Source organism: Dipodomys ordii, unplaced genomic scaffold (genome assembly GCF_000151885.1).
Source record: "Dipodomys ordii isolate 6190 unplaced genomic scaffold, Dord_2.0 Scaffold41, whole genome shotgun sequence".
NCBI lineage: Eukaryota > Metazoa > Chordata > Mammalia > Rodentia > Heteromyidae > Dipodomys > Dipodomys ordii.
Window position 1 is genome coordinate 6,945,510 of NW_012267257.1, and position 21,181 is coordinate 6,966,690.

General features: G+C 36.1%; 1 protein-coding gene across 3 annotated transcripts in view; it reads right to left on the bottom strand.

The window, feature by feature from the left end:
• Nnt (nicotinamide nucleotide transhydrogenase) overlaps window positions 1-21,181 on the bottom strand; it is a 101,086-nt gene that overhangs the window by 27,388 nt on the left and 52,517 nt on the right. For all 3 annotated transcript variants that reach the window (XM_013018591.1, XM_013018589.1, XM_013018590.1), the window contains exons 11-17: window positions 19,451-19,612; window positions 18,074-18,184; window positions 17,066-17,211; window positions 15,747-15,942; window positions 12,748-12,981; window positions 11,388-11,548; window positions 9,657-9,836 (exon numbers count right to left, since the gene is read on the bottom strand). In XM_013018591.1, coding sequence (XP_012874045.1) covers window positions 9,657-9,836; window positions 11,388-11,548; window positions 12,748-12,981; window positions 15,747-15,942; window positions 17,066-17,211; window positions 18,074-18,184; window positions 19,451-19,612 — 1,190 coding nt within the window. The remainder of the gene's footprint in view (window positions 1-9,656; window positions 9,837-11,387; window positions 11,549-12,747; window positions 12,982-15,746; window positions 15,943-17,065; window positions 17,212-18,073; window positions 18,185-19,450; window positions 19,613-21,181) is intronic.

Here is a 21,181-nt window from a genome sequence, read left to right on the forward strand (position 1 = left end):
GGGAAACATGGAGACTGACACTCTTATCTTCCAAATCTATTATAGCCTCAGGAAATACAACATGTAAGTTGTCGTAAAGATAGATTCAATATTAGAACCTTAATAGATTTTGTACTTCCAAAGAGGTATATGGATAAGGTTAGGTACATATTAGCACAAGAAATTAGTAGGACAGTTACAATCAAAAGCCACACCTAAATACAAAACATAAATTTCAAAGATATATCAGCATTTATTTTCATCATTCTTTCAGCCTAGGCTCTTTTATCAGACAGTATTCTCATTTTTGAGAGCTCAAAGTCTAAAAAATTAGGCTAAGATTATTATCTACCAAAGAAAGCCTAGAACATCTTTATGTACATTACTAATGCATAAAAGCATCAGAAAAATTTTAAAGTAACACTTTAAATTGAGTTAACAGGGGGCTGGGAAGGTGGCTCAGTGGTAGAGCGCTTGCCTTGCATGCCTGAGGCCCTGGGTTCAATTCCTCAGCACCACATAAGCAAAAAGAAAAAAGCCAGAAGTGGCGCTGTGGCTCAAGTGGTAGAGTGCTAGCCTTGAGCTGAAGAGCTGAGGGACAGCGCCCAGGCCCAGAGTTCAGGCCCCATGACCGGACCCAAAAAATAAATAAATAAATAAATAAATTGAGTTAATAATGCCAAACTGACATAAAGCTTTAAATTTTAAAATGAAAACTGAATAACTCTACTTGAGACTTCATAAATTTCCACTTCTGAATCACAAATTAAGCTATCAAGAAATAAGTTCTACTAAACCTTTGCCTTTACAACTTGATTCAAAAAGCTACGTTAAAAAAATTTTAATAAATATTTTTCAAAACTTTTTTAATAGTACTAGGGTTTGAACTCAGAATTCTGCAGTTTGTAGGCAAGTGCTCTACTAGCTAAGCCACCTTCCACCTTCCCAGCCCTCTTTTGATTCCATCGTTTTTCAAACAGGTTCTCAAATTTTTGTCCTGAAGAGGCTGGACTGTGATCTTCCTATTTATATCTCCCACAATGCTGGCATCACATGCCACTAAACTAAGCTTTAAGAAAATAGGTCTAATTTTTTGTTTTGACCAGGATGACCTTGAATCATGATCCTTCTCATCTCCTAGTAGTTAGGTTTACAGACATGAACCACCATACTCAGCTAAACAAAAACTATTTTAGAAAATGAGGTATTTCTGTCACAGAAATCATCTTATCACTAAGTCCTTTAGAACACAGAATGATATAATACAGAAACAGATGTATAATCACCTTATTCTAAAAATGCTTTAAATTAAAGCATTATTTATGAAAAGAAGCATTATTTATAAAACAGAGTAGAAGAGAAGGAAAGAATGTCTAAGGACATGAAAGTAAAGTGTTCCCACTTCTGATAGCAACTTCTGATAGAAAAAAAAACAATAGAGAGCCCATAGTAATCTAACAATCAAAGTGCGCTTGATAAACATAGATCCACAATTATATCATCATTGTGTTAAAACCATGTGGTCTCATAAAAGCTACTTTATTTTTCATCTCTAAACTTACACTACAACATCATGTCCTCAATAAATATTACAAGGTTTGCAGCTTTGTTTTGTTTTCTTCTTCTCCTTCTTGGAAATTTTTTTTTGGGGGGTCCAGTCTTGGGCCTGAACTCAGGGCCTGTGCGCTGTCCCTCAGCATTTCAGCTCAAGGCTAGCACTCTACCACTTGAGCCACAGCACCACTTCCGGCTTTTTTCTTTTTGCTTATTTGGTGCTGAGGAATCGAACCCAGGGCCTCAGGCATGCAAGGCAAGCACTCTACCACTGAGCCATCTTCCCAGACCCTCCTTCTTCTTCTTTTGTTTATTTAAATAATTCATAAAGCTATCCTGTGGCCACTGATCAATAGATTGAACAGTTCCCAGCTTCCAAGACAACTCTGCAACACTGGGCAAGGCTGGCCTTTTTAAGCTACTAAACCTTATAATAAAACTTTTATTCTATATTAAAGAGATCCTTAATTCATATATTTCCAAATGCCTGTAAAAAAATAAGTCCAAAATAACTGCAAGGTCATAAAAAAGAAAAAGCTGAAGCAATAACATATATAGAATTGACCAGCCTCTTTCACGTCACTGCTTTGTAGGTACTAATTAATCCATCACAAAGCCAAAATAAATTATTTTTGTTTTAGTTTTTGACTCACTTCATTCTATCTTCATTTGAAAACAGGCAACAAAGTACAAAGAACAAATTTTTGTCTGGAAAATATAAGGGCTCTATTTCCCAGGTAATTACAATTGTAACATCAGCAGAAGGATTACAAAAATCATAAAATGGCTGTCTACCCAATACCTGGATATAAAGCAAATCAGTTTGAGATTGTTATTTAGACACTATTAAAATCTTTCAATTTTTATAATATTGGATATTGTATAACCACAGCATTTGGGCTGACAGGATAACAAAGGAATTCATTGTCACAACATTCCATTTCTTCCCACATAAACCACTCTGCTGTAGCTTAAAGGCTAACCTAAGAGTATTACATTAATTCTAATATTGTCCACTACCATAACAAGTACATGGGGTATCCCAAAATATGAAATGGGTTAACAACATAGCCATCTAGTGTTCATTTAAAAAATACTATATTCATTTGAATGTACCAAATGGTCAGGCTTCATGAACACAAAGATAAATACTTCTTCTCATTAAATAATAGTATTCTCTATCTTTGTGCTTTGTGGGACTAAATATTAAAATATTTGTATGATATCCAGCCTGGTGCTTGCAATATGGTACTAATGACCAAATTTGACTTTATTATTATTCTAAACTACCATGAATCATGAAGCACAGGCTATAAAACAAAGCATAAGCTAAGAATCAGTGGTGATTAAGGAAAATTATCAAAAACCATAGAAATTTGGAAAGGAAGAAATTTCCTATCTCCAAAATCTAAAATGTGGCAGGTTTATTTTGTGTTGGCTTCTTACTATTTTGTGATATATCTAGGAGTAGCGTGCACAGTAAAGGAGCACCCCACATTCCTAGTAACTGCTATAATTGTTGAACTTTTTGTGGAGATTAATTCATCAATATTCATAGGCAACAAAAAGATCTCACTCCCAGGACTAAGCACTGATGGTTCATGCCTATAATCAACTACTCAGGAAGCTTAGATCTGAGGATCACAATTTGAAGCCAGCTGGGCTTCAAACAAGAGTCTGTGAGACTCTTTTCCAAATAACCAACACCAAAAAAAAAAAAATTAAGCCAGATATGGAGCTGTATAGAACATCAGCTTTGAACAAAAGAGCCAAGGGAGAGCATAAGTTCCTGAGTTCTAGCCCTAGTGCCAGGTCACACGGTCTTTGACCATGTAAATAAACTCATAAAAATCTGACTTTAGGAACTAATCGAAGATGCACAAAGGGTACTACAACCAAATGCAAATAAAAAGAAGCCAGACATAGGCAGCTCACGCCTGTAATCCTAGCCATTAAGGAGGCTGAAATCCAAGGACCGCCGTTCAAAAATCTTCTCATTAAATAATATTTGTAAGCCATCCAGCAGGCAGAGAAGTCTGAGAGACTCATCTCCAATTAACTACCAAAAAAGCCAGAAGTAGAGCTGTGGCCCAAGTGGTAGACTGCTAGCCTTAGCAGATAAAGCTCAGGGACAGAGCCTAGACACTGAGTCCAAGACTAAGTCTTGGCACCAAAAAAAGTAAAAACAACTAGTAACATAAATCTGCATAGACTACAATGTATCTATGTATTATATCAACATGTAGATGCTAAAATATATTAGAAAATATTTTCAATAAGTGTCTCTTAATTCCTTACTCTGGTTCTGATACAGAAATGTTATTGTGAAAGTTGCTACAGGTACTGGACTAACAAGAATTTTAACACCTTAAATCTAGGGGCCGGGAAGGTGGCTTAGTGGTAGAGTGCTTGCCTCACATGCATGAGGCCCTGGGTTCGATTCCTCAGCACCACATAAGCAGAAAAAGCTGGAAGTGGCACTGTGGCTCAAGTGGTAGAGCACTAGCCTTGAGCCAGAGTTCAGACCCCACAACGGGACAAAAAAAAAAAAAAAAAAAAAACGAACATTAAATCTAGATGGAAAAGGACAGAAATAAGTGACATCAATAGAAATTAGGAGATACTGCTGATAAATCTAAAAATCTGAAGAAAGGCATTTAAGAAACAAGAAGCCAATAAATATATAAAGAAATAAATGTTCAACATCCCTAGCTATAATGGAAATAAAAATTAAAATGACACAGATTTCATCTCAGCTTACTCATGAAGAATTGTTACCAAGAAAACAATAAACACTGGTTAAGATGGGAAATTAAAAAGAAATCCTTATACACAGTGGTATGGATATAAAACCAGTGCAGTCACTATCAAAAACTCTGAAACTGAGACTTCACTATCACCCTGCTATACCACTCTTGAAGGAAATGTAAGTCCACATACAACAGGTACCTAACACCCATGTGTATAGCAGCACCATTCACAGTACCCAAGCTATGAAGTCAGCCTAGGTGCCCAACACTGACCCCCCCCAAAAAAAAGTGGTATATATACCTACTTATTCATTCATCAATAAAAAGAATGAAATTATGTCTTTACAAATATGGATAGAAATGTAAATCATCTTGTTGAGTGAAATAAGTTAAACTAAGAAAGACAAATGTTTGTCTCTCGGGGCCTGACTTACTTCCCTTAATATAATTTTTTGAACAAAGTGTTTAAATAGGGATACAGGTTGCCCCATTGCAACAATGAGATGTACAAGACACTGTGTTGAAAAACAAACTTTACAATTTAGGTGGGGAGCAGGGGAGTGTAGCTGAGGAGGTAGGAGAGAAGGGATGGCAGGGGAAAAACAGAGGAGGCAACAATGCTTGATGAGAAATGTACTCATTACCTTGCTCATGTAACTGTAACCCCTCTGTACAGTATTTTTACAATAAAAAAAACTTATTAAAATAGTTTTTTGAAAGTCTATTTCTTTACAAGTGGTACAGTATCCTTCTTTCTAATTGATAAATAAAATTTAATATATATATATAAAGACATATTATATATATATATATAAAGACATATATTATATATATATATATATATATACACACACACACACACACACACACTACATTTTCTTTTTTTGTCTTTTCTTTTTTGGTACTGGGGATCGAACCCAGGGCGTTGCACTTGCGAGGCAAGCGCTTTGCCACTGAGCTACATCCTGAGCTATACTACATTTCTTGATCAATTCATCCATTCATTGAGGAGCATCTTGGTTGATTCTATACCTTGGCTATAGTGAATATTGTTGCTTGGTGAATAGTGTTGCAGTGAACATGGTTGTGCTGGTGGCTTTACTGTGTCCTGCCTGGCTTGTAATCTTTTGGTGAATGTCCAGGAATGGAATTGCTGGATCATTGGTCAGTTTTATGCTTAGGTTTTTGAGGAACCTCCATACTGCTTTCCAGAGCAGTTGAACAAGGTTGTATGTTTTCCTTAATACGTGAAAACTAGAATTAGCTTATAAACATATTGGGTGGTATGAAGTGTATACAAATGTATTAACTGAAATATGGTAGATTCATGAGATAACTCAAATAGTATAATTCCCTTGAAAGGCAAAGTCAAAGTGCCACAAAATAAACACTAGGAAATGGGTAATTACAAGGGATGGGGTAGGGTCAAGAGACAAAGGTAAACAAATGAAAAGGAGAAGAGGGGAAATGCAGTCAAGAATTCAATGTATATGCTACAAAAGTGAGGGAAAGGGTGGGTTGGGAGATGTGGGTGAGAATGTTGAAAGCTGAAAGTGGTGACATTTGTCAATATTCATTATATTCATAAACTGTTTTGATAATGGCAACTCCTTTGTACAGCTACATAAAGATAATCAAAATTTTTAAAAAGACAAACATTACATATTTTCACTGGTATGCAAAATCTAGAAGAAAAAGTGGAGGGAGTAGGAATGATTAAAAATGCAAGATTGTTTGAGGGGGGGAATAGGGAAGGAGAGGGCTAAAAAGATGATGGAATACACAGAGAGAGAGAGAGAGAGTGTGTGTGCTGGTCCTAGGGTTTGAACTCAGGCCCTGAGTGTTATCCTTGTGCTTTATCAACTCAAGGCTAGTGTTCTACCACTTGAGCCACAGCTCCACTTATGGCTTCTTGATAAAAAGTCTCAGACTTTCAGGCCTGGAATGGCTCTGAACCACAATTTCAGCCTCCTCAGTAGCTGAGATTTCAGGCGTGAGCCACTGGTGATCAAAGTATGTTTTATATGTAGGCTATCCATTTTTATCTACCCACAGATGATAGACATCCACAGATAGACAATAGGAATGAGAAAGCATAATAAAACTTACTAAAAACTGTTAAAGTGGAGGATAAAGGGAATTTAGGAAAGAGTAATACAGACAGGGTGAATTAGATCAAAGTATGTGTCTAAATACAAATACCACAATTAAACCCCTTTGTATGATAAATGTATGCTTATAAACTTTATTTTTTAAAGCAGAAGCCACCATTATGGCCCTTCAAAAACTTGGTAGAAGTCTTTCCCTTTATTCTCACTATGCCACCGACTTTGATAAAGTTCAAATCTCAATTTTAAAATCAGTTTTCTGGCAAAGCATAAATAATGAAAATCTGCTGCCCTCTGCTGGTCATTTAATTCTTCAAATGAAACAAAGTTAAATAGTTCTAAATTCATTTTTTTTAAAGAGACATTAATACTTATAAACAACTGAATATATTTTTTTCTTCTTTAAAATAATTTGTATAGATGGGCACTGGTGGCTCATGCCTGGAATCCTAGCTACTCAGGAGGCAACGATCTGAAGATCACAGTTCAAAGAGCCAGCCTAGGCAGGAAAGTCTTCTAATCTCCTATTAAATCACAGAAAAATATGGAGGTAGCCCTGTGGCTTAAGTGGTAGAGTGCTAGCCTTGAGCAAAAGGAGCTCAGGGACAGTGTCTAGGCCCTCAGTTCAAGCTTTAGAGGCAGCAAATGTATATATACATATATATGTGTGTATACATATATATATATATATATACACACACACATATATATGTGTGTATACACACACACATACACACACACACACACGCGCGCGCGGGCGCACGCACTAAAACCTCACTAAACTTGACAGCTTTCAAACAGGATATGAAGCTCATCTTTCCAAATACAAACCTTTCAGCTTGTTTCAAATTTAAATCCTTTGTTTTATAATGTGGTCAAAGAAATAAAAAGGTTTTTAATAGAAAAAGATAACCTCTCAAGAAAATGTGGTATATATACACAGTGGAATTCTATGCCTCCATCAGAAAGAATGACATTGCCCCATTTGTTAGGAAATGGAAAGACTTAGAAAAAATTATATTAAGTGAAGTAAGCCAGGCCCAAAGAAACATAAGGTCCCACGGTTTCCCTTATTTGCAATAACTAGTATATGTCTGAGAAGCAGAAATGGTCAGATAAGTTGATCTTAGGTGAAATGAACCCCAAGATATGTATTCAAATGGTTTTTTTATGCAATTGTTTCTAACATATTTATAAGATGATTTCTTAGTTGCTTTGTTTGTCCCTCCCCACGGTATAACACCTGTTTTCACTGTATTTGATATTGGTATAATTTGTGGAGGGGAAGGGAAAAAACAAATAGTTTAAATAGGGATACAAGTGGACCCATTGCAACAATGAGATGTACAAATCGTTGTTGAAAAACGAACTTTACAACTTTGGCGGGGGGGGGGGAGAGGGGGGACGGAGGCTGGGGGTGGTGGCGGGGGAGATGGGAAGGGATGGGAAGGAGAAACAAAGGAGGAGGCAACAATGAATGATAAGAAATGTACTCATTATCTTGCCTATGTACTGTAACCCCTTTTTACAGTATTTTCACAATAAAAAAAAGAAAAAGATAACCTCAAAGGGATGGTAGGGGAAAAACAAAGGAGGAGTTAACAATGCTTGATAGGAAATGTACTCATTACCTTGCTCATGTAACTGTAACCCTTCTGTACAGTATTTTTACAATTAAAAATGTATAAAAAAGATAACCTCAATATTAAATAATAATGAGGTATTTAGATTAAGAAAAGGAAAATATTGAATTGCAAACTACAGGATTTTACTTCTTCATTTTTCTAAAACAACAAAGGTGGATGAAGCAGGACTCTTTTATCTCAATTATTTATCATTGTAAAGACATATTTCACTTAATTTTATATTTATTCTTTAATAGTCATCCAAAGCTATCTATAAATTAATGTTTTTGTAGTAAAATCTTTGAATTAGGAGGAAAACTTTCCATTCAAAAGAAAATTCAAATTTACCAAAAAAAAAAAAAAAGCAGCTAGGAAGTATTTGTGGTACTATTCCTTGTTCTGAATCCTTTTTATTTAAATCAAGCCCATTGTAAAAATTCAAAGTAAGTATTCTCATAGATGGTCAGTGCAAGCATAAATGAGAAAGGAGCTTTCTAAAACATAGCAGTAAGTTTACAAAAGCTTGCAAAAGGAACAGACTCTTTCAGGTCTAGGAATCTATCTAAAGACAAAAGTCAGAAATGTCAAAGACATATATGAGAAACAAAAATAAAATAATATAAATTATATAGCACTGTGGAAATAGTCTGATTCATTAGTATAAAGCCTCTAAAAATAATGTTTTATTGATCTTTAAGAAGCCAAAAACTTTGTAAGATTATTAAAAATTGAATGAAAGCTAGGTATACTGGTTCTTGTCTAGATTCCGGCAGTAAGGATGCGGAGGGAAGAGGATCACTCATGTCAGGCCAGATTGGTTTACATAAAGAAACTCTATCTCAAAAAGAAAAAACAGAAAACAAAAATGAAAACCATAAAATCAAGCACAAAAATACACAGATATGAAATACTATACAAAAAAATTGAAAAAAGTAATAAAAAATTTATGTATTTATCGCCAGGCATTAGAAAGGATTTTTGCTTTTACTCAATTTTTCTAATTCTCCACAGTTAAATAGAAAAAATAGCTAATAAAAATAGAAAATACTAAATAGAAAAATAAAAGTACCAGTAGAAAAACAAGGGTATGTAGAGACATATTATACTTCCAACAAGACACATTTAAAAACTTATTCATTTATTATTGTCTTTAAGTAGTTTTATAAAATTGTTTCAATTCAACAGGTCAGTTTGTTAGTACAATTCATCTTGCTCAGTGTCATCCTTTACATCATTCTTCCCCTCTCCCCCAATCATACCCTTCCCCTTAATTTTCCTAGTCCCATTTTTACATATATACACTAAATATTATGACTGCATTCTCTCACCCTTCCTCTCTTTATTCCTCTATCCCCAATCCCTTGGCCTCAGCTCACAGAAGAGAATTCCAATGTTATAAGTCCTTTGAACAACTAACAAAGACTTTCATTTATACCCATTACTAGATGCCATATGTAAATAAAAATCTTTTTTTAAAGGGCAGAAAGGAAAAGATATATATTCACCTAGAAAATTCAGGTATTTCTACTGAAAATAATTAAAAGCAATAAATGAAGCAGATTTATCTTACTGAAAAGAAATGGTTAGCATGTCCATGTTTCTGGAGATGCCTTTCCCTTCCTTTTACACATGTCTCTTACCACACACATGATGTATGACAGGATGGCACCAGAGGAGCCGATGAGGGCGCCCACGATAGTCAGCAGGTTGTTGTTGAGCAGGAAGCCCTCCGCACACAGCGCCCAGCCTGAGTAGCTGTTCAGCACGGTGATCACAACAGGCATGTCAGCACCCCCTATAGCAGCTGTCAAAGTCACACCCTAGCATGAAAACCAAAGCAGAACACAAAGTTAACATTAGAAACGCTAAACCTCTGACATCTAATGCCTTGCCTCCTAATCACTCCAGTTTCCTGATTAGTAGTTTTAAACAAGTTCCACTTCAGCTACTGACCACATCCCCGATCTGGTCAATTCTCTAATAGATACCACATAAAAACAAAAAACGAGTATCAAACCTATCACGGAAGGTGTAACTCGTAAGCTGAGCTTATGAAGTTTCTTCACTGCAATTCATTTAATGTACATGTTTGATTTGGTGTCACTTCTTCCAATGAAGTTGAGAGCAACTAATGGGCAAGAACTATCTTAAACGTGTTACATAAACCCCAAAGCAGTATTTTGCAGGACTTGTCACACAATAGGTACCTAATCAATAAAGTTGAAACCCTTGATGTTTTTAAACTCCTATTTGCCAACACATTAATGTAGTGAAGACTCCAAGCAATAAAGCTGTCATGTGACAACTTTTAAATGCTCAATTCAGTTGACAAAAAGTAATTTTCTTTATATATCTTATCATATATTTCTTCTTATATGTAGAAGCTAGACATAGAATATGTACATATTCATGGACATGTTCATATGTACATATACCTACAAACACACAAATACATAGAACATGTTTTTAACTTTTGGACTATGAGGGGAGGAGGTGAGAAACAGAAAGATGAAAAGGGTGAATAATTTCAAAATACAGTGCAAGTTTGTAAACAGCTATCTAAGGAACTTCAGTGAAAGCTACTGATCAAAAGTGGGTTGAGGGGTAACAATGCATGACAAGAAATGTACTATTGCCTTACTCATGTAATTGTATCTTTACAATAAAACAAAATTTTTAAAAAGAAGTGGATTAGAAGGGTGTGGGAAGAGAAAGCAATAGAGAGGATTATTCTGAGCAAAACATAATACATGTGCATGTCTGAAATACCACTGTGAAACCCTTGATGTAAAAAAAAAAAACAGGGGAGACAGGTACCAGTGGGAGAGGGAGAGGAGAGAGCTAAGGATGTGGGTAAATATTTGAATATTTGAATGTATGAGAATAGTACAATAAAAATCTGGAGGCTGGGAAGGTGGCTCAGCAGTACAGTGCTTGTCTTACATGCGTGAGGCCCTGGGTTCGATTCCTCACACCACATAAACAGAAAAGGCCAAAAGTGGCACTGTGGCTCAAATGGTAGAGCACTAACCTTGAGCTGAAGAGCTCAGAGACAGCGGCCAGGCCTAGAGTTCAAGCCCCATGACCGACCCAAAAAAAAAAAAAAATCTGTTGAAATTGTTTTAAGAAGAAGTGGGTGGGGAAGAGTAATAAAGGAGATGAAGTCAATTATATGATATATTGTTTACTTGTGTAAAAATACACAATAAAGCTCCTGGTACAACCAGTTTATTCTAATAAAATAAATACAAACATTTTTTAAACACTAATTCAAAAACCAGAAAAAATAATATGGCTTTATGGTAATCTAACAAAATATTTTTAGTTTCTTGCTAAGTACAGTATGTACTTTTCCATCTACAGCTTCTTACCATGATAGCAGAGAGAGCCGACACTGAGCCCAGACAGGTAATGCCAGTGGTAAAGCTGGGGTCCATCATGAATGGGATCATCCCACCCACACTAGCAGCCAGCAATCCTGCATTGAGTAAGTGCCTTCCAGGTAGGAGGAGAGGAGCAGATTTCAGGATACCTAGACCAAAGCATGTGGTATTCAAAACCTAGAATGTGCTGTACAAAATCCTCTCACACACAAATTCAAGAGTGGGTCATTTAACCCTAAACTCCTCAAACTTAATGTCAGAATAACAACATTGTAATTAAACCCAAACTCTATGTCACTGTGTATCACTAAATATGAAACAAAATCATATTCAAGTTATTATATAGGACAAACATTAACGGAAACGGGAAAAGCATGGTTTGACTTAACTGGTTTTTTCCTAACTTTGACCACGTAATTTCTTTACTCATAGAATCTTAAAAAGTGGTTTTTTCCCCTACACAGAAGTTGTTAAGTGTGGTTTTATTTAGTTAAAACTTCAATACAGAGTCCTAGTACATTAACATTTCTGATTTTATCCACGGAGCCCAAGGGAGAAGAACCCTTGTTTGTTAGTTATTTCTAAAGAAAAAGCCCAAGACTAAAATGTCATGGGCTTGAAGTTCTTTTAGAACTGTTAATTTTCATGGAAGTTTCCCCATTTAATGATTTTATTACTGAGAGGCAAGACCAAATTTTTAAGTTTCTCTAGGGATTCATTTGTTTGTGAAAACATTGAGGACAGCCTCTCTGGTTTGTTCTATCCCATGATTCTAAGTCACGACAGCAGTAGCAAAAGTTGCTGTGGTTGAACTCTAAAATACATATCTGCTTTCAAAGTGAGTATGGTTCACCAATCACATAAATTACTCAATAAGCTTCTCTCTATATATAAATATATAAAGTTCATTTCTGTGAAGTCTGCATAGACTTCATAGAGATGGGGGCGGGTCACAAAAACATTCTGCCCAGGGTAGCCCCAGACCATGATCCTCTCAATCTCCACCTCTTGAGTACATAGAATAACAGGTGTAAGCTACTGTACCTAGATATGCATATGTATTTTGTTTACATGTCTTATCTAATGTCAACCCATCTTTACACAAATTTCTGTGCACGGTTTCCTCTATTAGCTATCTGAAGAGGAGATAGCCACAAAAATTTGATGTTCCTAAGGATCAATAAAAAAAAGAAGCATCTTTATAAATTGAGTATTTTACATATCCTGAGGATTATGCAATTACTCTTTACTTAATAGTGTTGGTTGTGAAGATATTTCTGAAACTGAAATAGGCCCATGAACACCTTAAACAACAGACATCTACTCTACATCATACTGACTCACTTACCTTGCAATTTTCCATAGGCAACAAGAGACCCACTAAAGGTGACTCCACCAATATAAGTGCCAAGGTAAGCTATGGTCTTGGTGAGATTGGCTGTTGCATCCAGAGCAAAATGTGGATACTCTATGATGTACTCAGATATGCAAGTCAGCACAGCTGCCAAACCCACTAAACTATGGAAAGCAGCCACCAACTGAGGTAAATCAGAAATCTGGATGCGTTTGGCAATTGTCAATCCTGTTGGGAAATAAAGGTCAAGTAGAAATTAAAATTTGACAGACTTTTAAGATGCAGCCACAACAAATCACACAAGGTTTCCATCAATAAATATTAACTAGTTCCTAGCATGGGCTAAATATTTGGGACAAGGGTTATCTAGAAGATAAAGTCACTGGAGATAGATTTAGTAACTGGTTTTCTCAATATACATACTGAAGGCCCAATGCCAAATAACACAAACATACAACATCAATACATATGTCTTTCTCTCATGAACTTCAATGTCCTAACCACAAGCTTCCTAGAGTTACTTAAAGCTTCAGTTAATCTCCTTACATTCTCCCCACTGAATGCATACTCCAGACCCTCTTCTCAAGCTAGTGCTTGTTCCTGCATGTGTAAAAAACAACTAGAATATGGGGGGGAAAAAAGTTTTCAGGTGGGAAGAAGGAAATGAAGTCCAAAAGCAAAGTCCAAATGCAAAACTCAGTATTGATGCCCAATTAGGAAATTTTAGTTTCAAAGCTATAGGAAATATATAGGAAAGATAAATAGAAGGAATAGAATAGATCTCAGAATATTTGCTAAGACCATGTCTAAAGAATTTTCCATAATCAACCTACAATACAACCATTTTTCTTTAAGTGCCTTTCTAGGGATTGTCAAGAAACAACTCAAACCAAAACTGTTGTAAAAAAAAAAAAAAAAGCCTAGAGCTGACATAGACAGTGCTAGAAAGTATTTAACAATGTTAAATACATTCCTGGTAGTTTGATATGAAGCTGCAACCCCATGATTTTCAAATTACAAAATATATTGTTCTTTATTCCAAATTCTGTTGTTTACTTATACAGAATGCTTCTACTGACTACTGCTAAACTGTATGTTATGGTATGTTTTTGTGTAACCACATTCATTAGTCACAAGTGACTTCTTTGCTGAATCTGATGACAATTCTAAAATGCAGGAACATTTCAATGTTTTTGAAGACTGAAAAGGTGTTATGCTATTCACACACACTTTATTCTCAATTGTTCAGAGTAATAAAGAAAAAGTATAGAATGGCATTTTGCATATCATGGCTGACACAATATATAATTAGCCGTGATTCACATAGAGCTTATTAAAGTTTTCATTTAATTGCTAGTCTGAATAAATTTATAAATGTAGGGCTAGAACATGTTTGCCATGAAAATACTAATCAGTTTTACATTTTCATAGATGTGATTATAAAACCAAGAAAATGATAAGAAATATGTCTTATTCTAAATTATACTCCATAGTACAAATGAATGGATTACCATAGGGGACAGGAACTAACTAACTAACTAACTAACCATAGAGTATAGTAATGTTCTAGTAATCCATATAATGTAATAATGAGACAAAACTTATTTGAACATAATAGACTATTTGAATATTGAAAGAGGTGACATTGGTCAAGATATATTGTATTCATAAACTGCTTTGTTAAACAGCAACTCCTTTATACAACTACTTCAAGTTAATAAAATTTCAAATAAAATAAAATACAGGAACAGTATTTGCTCAATTTTTTGTATTAGTCACAATGTAATGAGCATAGTCACAACATATTTTAAGGTTTAGTTGCAGTATTAATATTTTTCCATCATTTCTTAGGTCTGAAAAGAGATGAAATAATACATTTTGCAGCATGAGCTTATTTGTATGGTGCATAACTACTTCTATCAAAGATAATTACAGTCTGCCAGTGTGATATCACTGAATGCAGAACAGGGAGAAAATGTACAGTATCACACTATTACATGGCACATTTCTACTACACAGGGACATAATTATAAATAACCTCCAGCGCACAGATAATAAAATCTAGTAAATTAATTAGAAAGTTATGTTTTAAGTATTACTACTTTTGTTTCTAATATATTTAATAAGTTACATAATTTAATTTTTAACAATGTGTTTAAAAACACTCATAAAATTCCTAAAAAAATTAATAATAGCTCCAGCTCACCACTTAACACAGTAGTTTTTCTGCTTAATTGTGGTTTTCAACCTTTGAACAGGTTATAAAGCAGAATCTCCTGATATTATTTGTAATTAGCAGGAAAGAAAAAAGAGTTACTATATGGCATAGAAGTAAGTATTCTAATCTCCAACTCTACTATGAGCTGACTGGATACACTACATAAAGGGAAATAAGAACTGAGCACAAGGTGTTTGTGACTGTTTTCAACTCGGTTGACAGACTTTAGAAAATGGTATTTGAATGAAAATTATTAACAGGACAATAGTTATAGAAGGAAATTTAATCCTGTCAATTGAGCTTCAACTCACAAATTGAATTTCTAGTAAAAAGTCTTATTCCTGGTGAAGTACAGTCTCCTAACAAAGTACAATCATGCTTTGGTCAATGAAGGAATGCATGTATGGCAGTGGTCCTATATGATAAATGCAGATGAAACATTCCTACTGATTGGCATTTTTACCACACCTTTTCTATGTTTAGATATACAAATACTTCTCAATGAAGTGTAAGTGCATTCTATATTCAGAACAGAAGCATGCTGTGTAGATTAGTAGCAGGAACAATGGGCTATCTCCAATATAGCACAGATGTTTAATAAGCCATGCCATCTAGGTTTGGGTAAGTAAATTCTCTGATGTTTGTACAAGGATGAAATTGCACAAGGATAATCTGCCTAAGGATGTATTCTTCAAAATGCCTCCACATTGTTAAGCAATACATGACTATACTCAAATCTCTGGAACCTTCGGGTACATAAAAGACAAGTGCTTACCAATGGTACTGCCCAAAGCCATTGCTCCAGACATCTGAGCTAATAATTCCGGGCCTGGTTTTAGGCCTCCAAGAGTAGCTGCCAGTCCTCCTGCAACCCCAATCATGCCCAATGCATTTCCAAGACGAGCTGTTCCCTGGGAGGAAAGACCAGCCAAGGCACCAACACAGCACAGGCCTGAGCCAAGGTACATGAGCTTTTAAGAAAGGAGAGACAAAGATTATTAAAGCCTTCAGTCTATTAGCTTAGAGAGGTCTTCTTTTGTAGAACATGATTCTCTGAAGAAAAGTTAAGTTGAAATAATAGAAGGACAGTTCTGAGTTCTCCTTCTAAGAGTTTAACATATTTTCCTATCCATTAAGAATATTAAATACTTTAATTATTTAATATTAAATACTTTATTAAATACTTTAAATTATACTTGCAAGTATACTGTTCATATAAATTGGTCTCTTCTGGATTTGAAATGATACACAGTAACATACATAGAAGCACCTAAATTTAATGGCATTACTGTTGAATCTGAAAATAATACAAAAGCTCCAATTCATTCCTGACATCATCAGTACCACACACAGTAGAGTCTTCTTATTCATTATCTTAGTGTCATGATATCTACGTGAGGAATGATCTTTTTTAGAAAATCATTTTTTACAAAATCAAAAAGCTTAGAGATTAAACAATTTCTTCGAGGTAAATGATCAGCAAATGGGATAGAGAACTTAGATTTAGGTTTTTCTAAATGCCTGTAGCAACTCTTCTCAGGAAATATTGCATGTTACCAACCCAGAAACAAACAAACAAACAAGAGACATAATTTTTCTCCCTTCGGAGAGGTTACAATCCAGTCAGAGGTAGTAGAAAGAAAGGGGAAATGTAGAGTTCAGATGAAAGTTAAAGCTCTATTATAGTTTGGCAGGAAACTTCTAAAGTTCAAGTTGATTGTTTCTCAAATAGTACACAACTTACTTTTTTTTCAGTGAATTGGCATAACATTTGGTCATAAGAGATGATGTTCGGGCTTGGCAGAGGAAGAAAGAGAGCAGAAAAAGGACTCACAGTACTTAGTTTAAAAAGTTTTCAAATTAATTACTGATTGTTTCATTGCATCTTTTCAAGAATCTAAGAGTCAAGTACATAAGGAAGGTACTGATACTTTCTCAACTCTTTTACATGTGAAAAACTTGGGAGCAAACAGGTAAGCTCATGTTAGCAGTCAAGTCTGTCTAGAGTACAGAGTGCTGATTCTTGGGGAATGGAAATTTAATAATGTTAAATCTAAGAGGGAAGAAGTGGAAGACTTTCCAAAGGGCTCTTACTTCTTCAATGTTATAACCACTGTAGAAAGCAGCAAGATATCCACCCACAAAGGTGCCAGCAGGAAGCAGATATAGGTAATTGTATTCTGGGGGATCCGTGGGACGCTTGAACATATCCAGCATTCTCTTAGTCACCAGAAAGCCACCTTATCAAAGCAAAGGAAATACAAACACAAGCAGTTACCTCTTAAACTTCATGAGCTTTCTTTCTTCTTTAGAATGCTATACTACAACTTCTTCTATTTTAACCATATCTTTTTCGCCTATGGATATATTCTCTAATAACATTTTAGAATCTCAAAAATAAAAGTAATTCTACTAGTCAAACCAATCCCATTACAGTGGAAGAAGGGGGGGGGGAGAAAACTTGCTATCAGAATGCAAAACCAAATATTTCTGCATGACTAAAAGCAAATAGCCATTCAAAAAGCTTGAAAATGCAAAAAAACTAAAGGTTGATTTTTTTTCTAATACTTTATTCCATTTTTCAAACGCTGGAATAAATGATAAAGGGGAAAAAATACCACATTAACAGGCACCAGGTTTCTTGGACACTTGATAGAATTTTTAGTTACAAAATAGCATCAAATGAGTCTCATACATGAATGGTGTGCTAGGCTGTTTTCATGAATAAGCACTAGCTGTAAGAAGGCAAAAGACCAAAATTTTATCTAAAATTATATTTATTTATAGATGTCATGGTGATAGTGCTAAGTCAACATAATGCAAAACTATGCAACTGATAGCTTTCCAGTTAACTTGTAATAAGACATCATCATGCATGCTTAGAGGTAAAGGGGGAATTGTTCTTTTATCAATAGAAGTTTCTAATAATTACAGATAGGCAGAAACATTTAGTTTTCGTTCATGCAGAACATTTATGGTCTGAGTAAAGTGGGTTTTCTGAAGGTATAATGCTTAAAATCAGAATTGTGTGCTTTACACTTATGTTTGTTTCCTATGTCTCTGTCACCATTGGCCCTCTGGTTTCTTTCATCATCGAGGTACCTGCAATGTTGACTGAGGATATAAATGTGGCAAGAGCTGCAAGACCCTGAGAAGTTGTAGAAGGAAGCATCTGTCCTCCCATGAGCGCCAACCCACCAACTGCAGTCAAACCTAGAGAGAAAACATGAACGTGGTGAATGACTGTAGTAACACTTCAAATGACCAGCACAAAGACCTCTCGGGCATAACTCAGAAAGGGGAACGTTTTCACATCAAAAATCCGCCAGGCGCTGGTGGCTCACGCCTGTAATCCTAGCTACTCAGGAGGCTGAGATCTGAGGATCGCAGTTCAAAGCCAGCCCAGGCAGGAGAGACCGTGAGACTCCTATCTCCAATAAACTACCAGAAAACCGGAAGTGGCGCTGTAGCTCAAGTGGTAGAGCGCTCACCTTGAGCTGAAGACTGAGGGACAGCGCCCAGGCCCAGAGTTCAAGCCCCACGACCGACAAAAAAAAAAAAAAAAAAAAAAAAATCCAAGGCAGCTTTCTGGCACCTTCATCAAAATGATATAAACAATTTTCCTGATGAAGCCTGCTGACAACATACCTTAATACCGTTCTGATGTGACGTACTGCTGTACACAAATGGTTAACCAAACTTTTCTTCCTCTTGCAGAGGAATCTGACCTTTAATTTGATAGTACAATGATGCCTGTGGTGAAAAGTGACTGCAAGTGGGTACTTTGCAACTGGAACAGAAGGAACTAATTATGAAATGATAACTGCCTGATCAGGATGCTATAGTTTTGAGCTTTCCTAAGTTCAGTTCCTCTTAAAAATGGATATGCTCCTTGCAGCAATCAGGAGCTATGACTAAATTAAGTTTACAAGAGATAACCAACTACCCTGATTCCTGTTCACTATTGGTCTCATTGCTTCGTATCTAAGTCAACACTGGAGGCCAAGAAAAAATAGCTTCTAAGCATCCATGTGGACTGCTACTTGGACTGCTATGCAAAGTCACACCAAAGAGATGCCTGATGCTCTCCTCTTGGCAAGCTTTTTCCCACACCCTAAGCATCATGGTGAACCAATGTTATGTGTAGCTTATTGTAGATGTTTAGTTGATTCAAGGAAGAGATCCTAAGGGATGTTGCAACTGAGTCTGTGTATTATTAGTTTTCAAGTTTTATAAGTGTCCTTACAAGTAATCATAATTGAAAGAAATATCAGGGGATCCCCATGCTTGAAAGCGGAACAGCTCAAGAAACTGAACCACTTCATGGGCACTTGCTTCACAAGCCCACCAACCTCTGGGAGCCTCTGGGTTATCCCCAACAACTTCAGAAAGCACTGACTTTAATAATCCTCTTTGAAAGCATTCCTCCTCCAGAGGTCTATGAAAGTCTAAGATGAAGCAAACAAGTGAAGAACAAACCTGAGATCGCATTAGTGACCGACATCAGAGGTGAGTGAAGAGCAGGGGTCACTCCCCAGACGGTGTGGTACCCCACAATGCCAGCCAGGCCAAAAGTGGTCACCATCTGAGAAAAGGCTAAATTGGGAGCTGCAATGCCCAAACCTAGAATCCCAGTGAGACCTACAGAAAGAGAAGAAAAAAAAAAATGAGGTGATTTCCAATGAATCTCAGTAAGATTAAAAGCACATACACCTTCACACACATAAACACGTGGAATAGTCAATGTTATTACTAGATTCCCCTGCAAGGAATGAGCAGATTCTTATGGCTTTTTGACAATTGAAAAGTAGGAAATACAACAAGACACTTTCTGACCATTTCTCCCCAGATAAGTTGTAAAGACCTAGTAAGATTTATGAGTCACCTTAATAACAATTTGCACAATTTCCCCTGCACAGCTTTGTCTTCTTCCTTATTTTAACTTTCATTACCAATGCCACATGTGTTTATATAAGCATTTTTATTCCAGAATTATAGGCAAATAGAGGAGCTACAAAGCACTTTGTACTTGTGCAAGACATAACCTTTATAAGACAGGACTTTTATGAGGCCAATTTTATGTCACTCTCAGATTTGGCTGAAGAAGAGTAACTTTAAAAAGAGTAGGAAGGATTTCATTCACTCCAGCACCTCCCCAAAACATATGGCTTCCACCCACCCGAGACGGAAGTTTTGCAATTGCTCCCAAGTCTAGGCTGGACTGCTGGCCAAACAGTCAGCTTCAGCCTCAACACCAAGTCAGCAAACAAGATTTTACAAAGAAAAGAAAAAAAATACAAATTAAATTAAGAATGTGCAGAATACAAATAGTCAGCTCGGAACATACATCTTCAATTATCGCCTTCTTTAATGACAAACATGTGGACAGCTGTTCTGCAACAGGAGAAAGGGTTACCTAGTGGTCAGTAAAAACAAAAAGAGAATGGGCCATGGCAGAGCTAAAATTTAATTTTCCTGAATAGGAAACTTTTTCTCTTGGTAGGCAGAGCTAGAACACCTACACACTGACATCAAGTTTTACTTTAAATCATTCAGTACGACTGAAATTTTCAAGCCAAGCACCAGTGGCTCACACCTATAATCCTAGTTACTGAGTAGGCTGAGATCTGAGGATCTCCATTCAAAGCCAATTCAAACAGAAGAATCTAAGAGACCCTTACTTCCAATTAACCACCAAAATGCCTAACGTGGAGCTGTGGCTCAAGCAACACATTCACTATCTCCAAAGTTCTAATATACAGTCTATTAACCATCAAAAGGAAGAGTCAAATAAAACATTTTGATGTTCAGTTAAAAAATCAGAGAAGCTGAGTAGAGTTGTGGTTAAGCATGTGCCTTAAGTCACACTGTTTGGTTCAAATCCTCATTCAGCTGCTTGTTAGTGTATGATCTCAGATAAGTTATTTAACTTCTTTGTGCTTTGCTGTCCTCTTCCACAAAAGTATTAGCTCTCCTTGCCTTCATCTGGAGAAGAATATGACCTTTCCTTTAATTCTTGTAAGAAATAAGTTCAGAGCTGGCTCAGTGGTAGAGCTCTTGCCTTGCATGCATGAGGCCCTAGGTTTGAATCCTCAGCACCACATACGTAGAAAAAAAAGCCGGAAGTGGCACTGTGGCTCAAGTGGTAGAGCGCTAGCCTTGAGCTGAAGAGCTGAGGGACAGTGCCCAGGCCCAGAGTTCAGGCCCCAC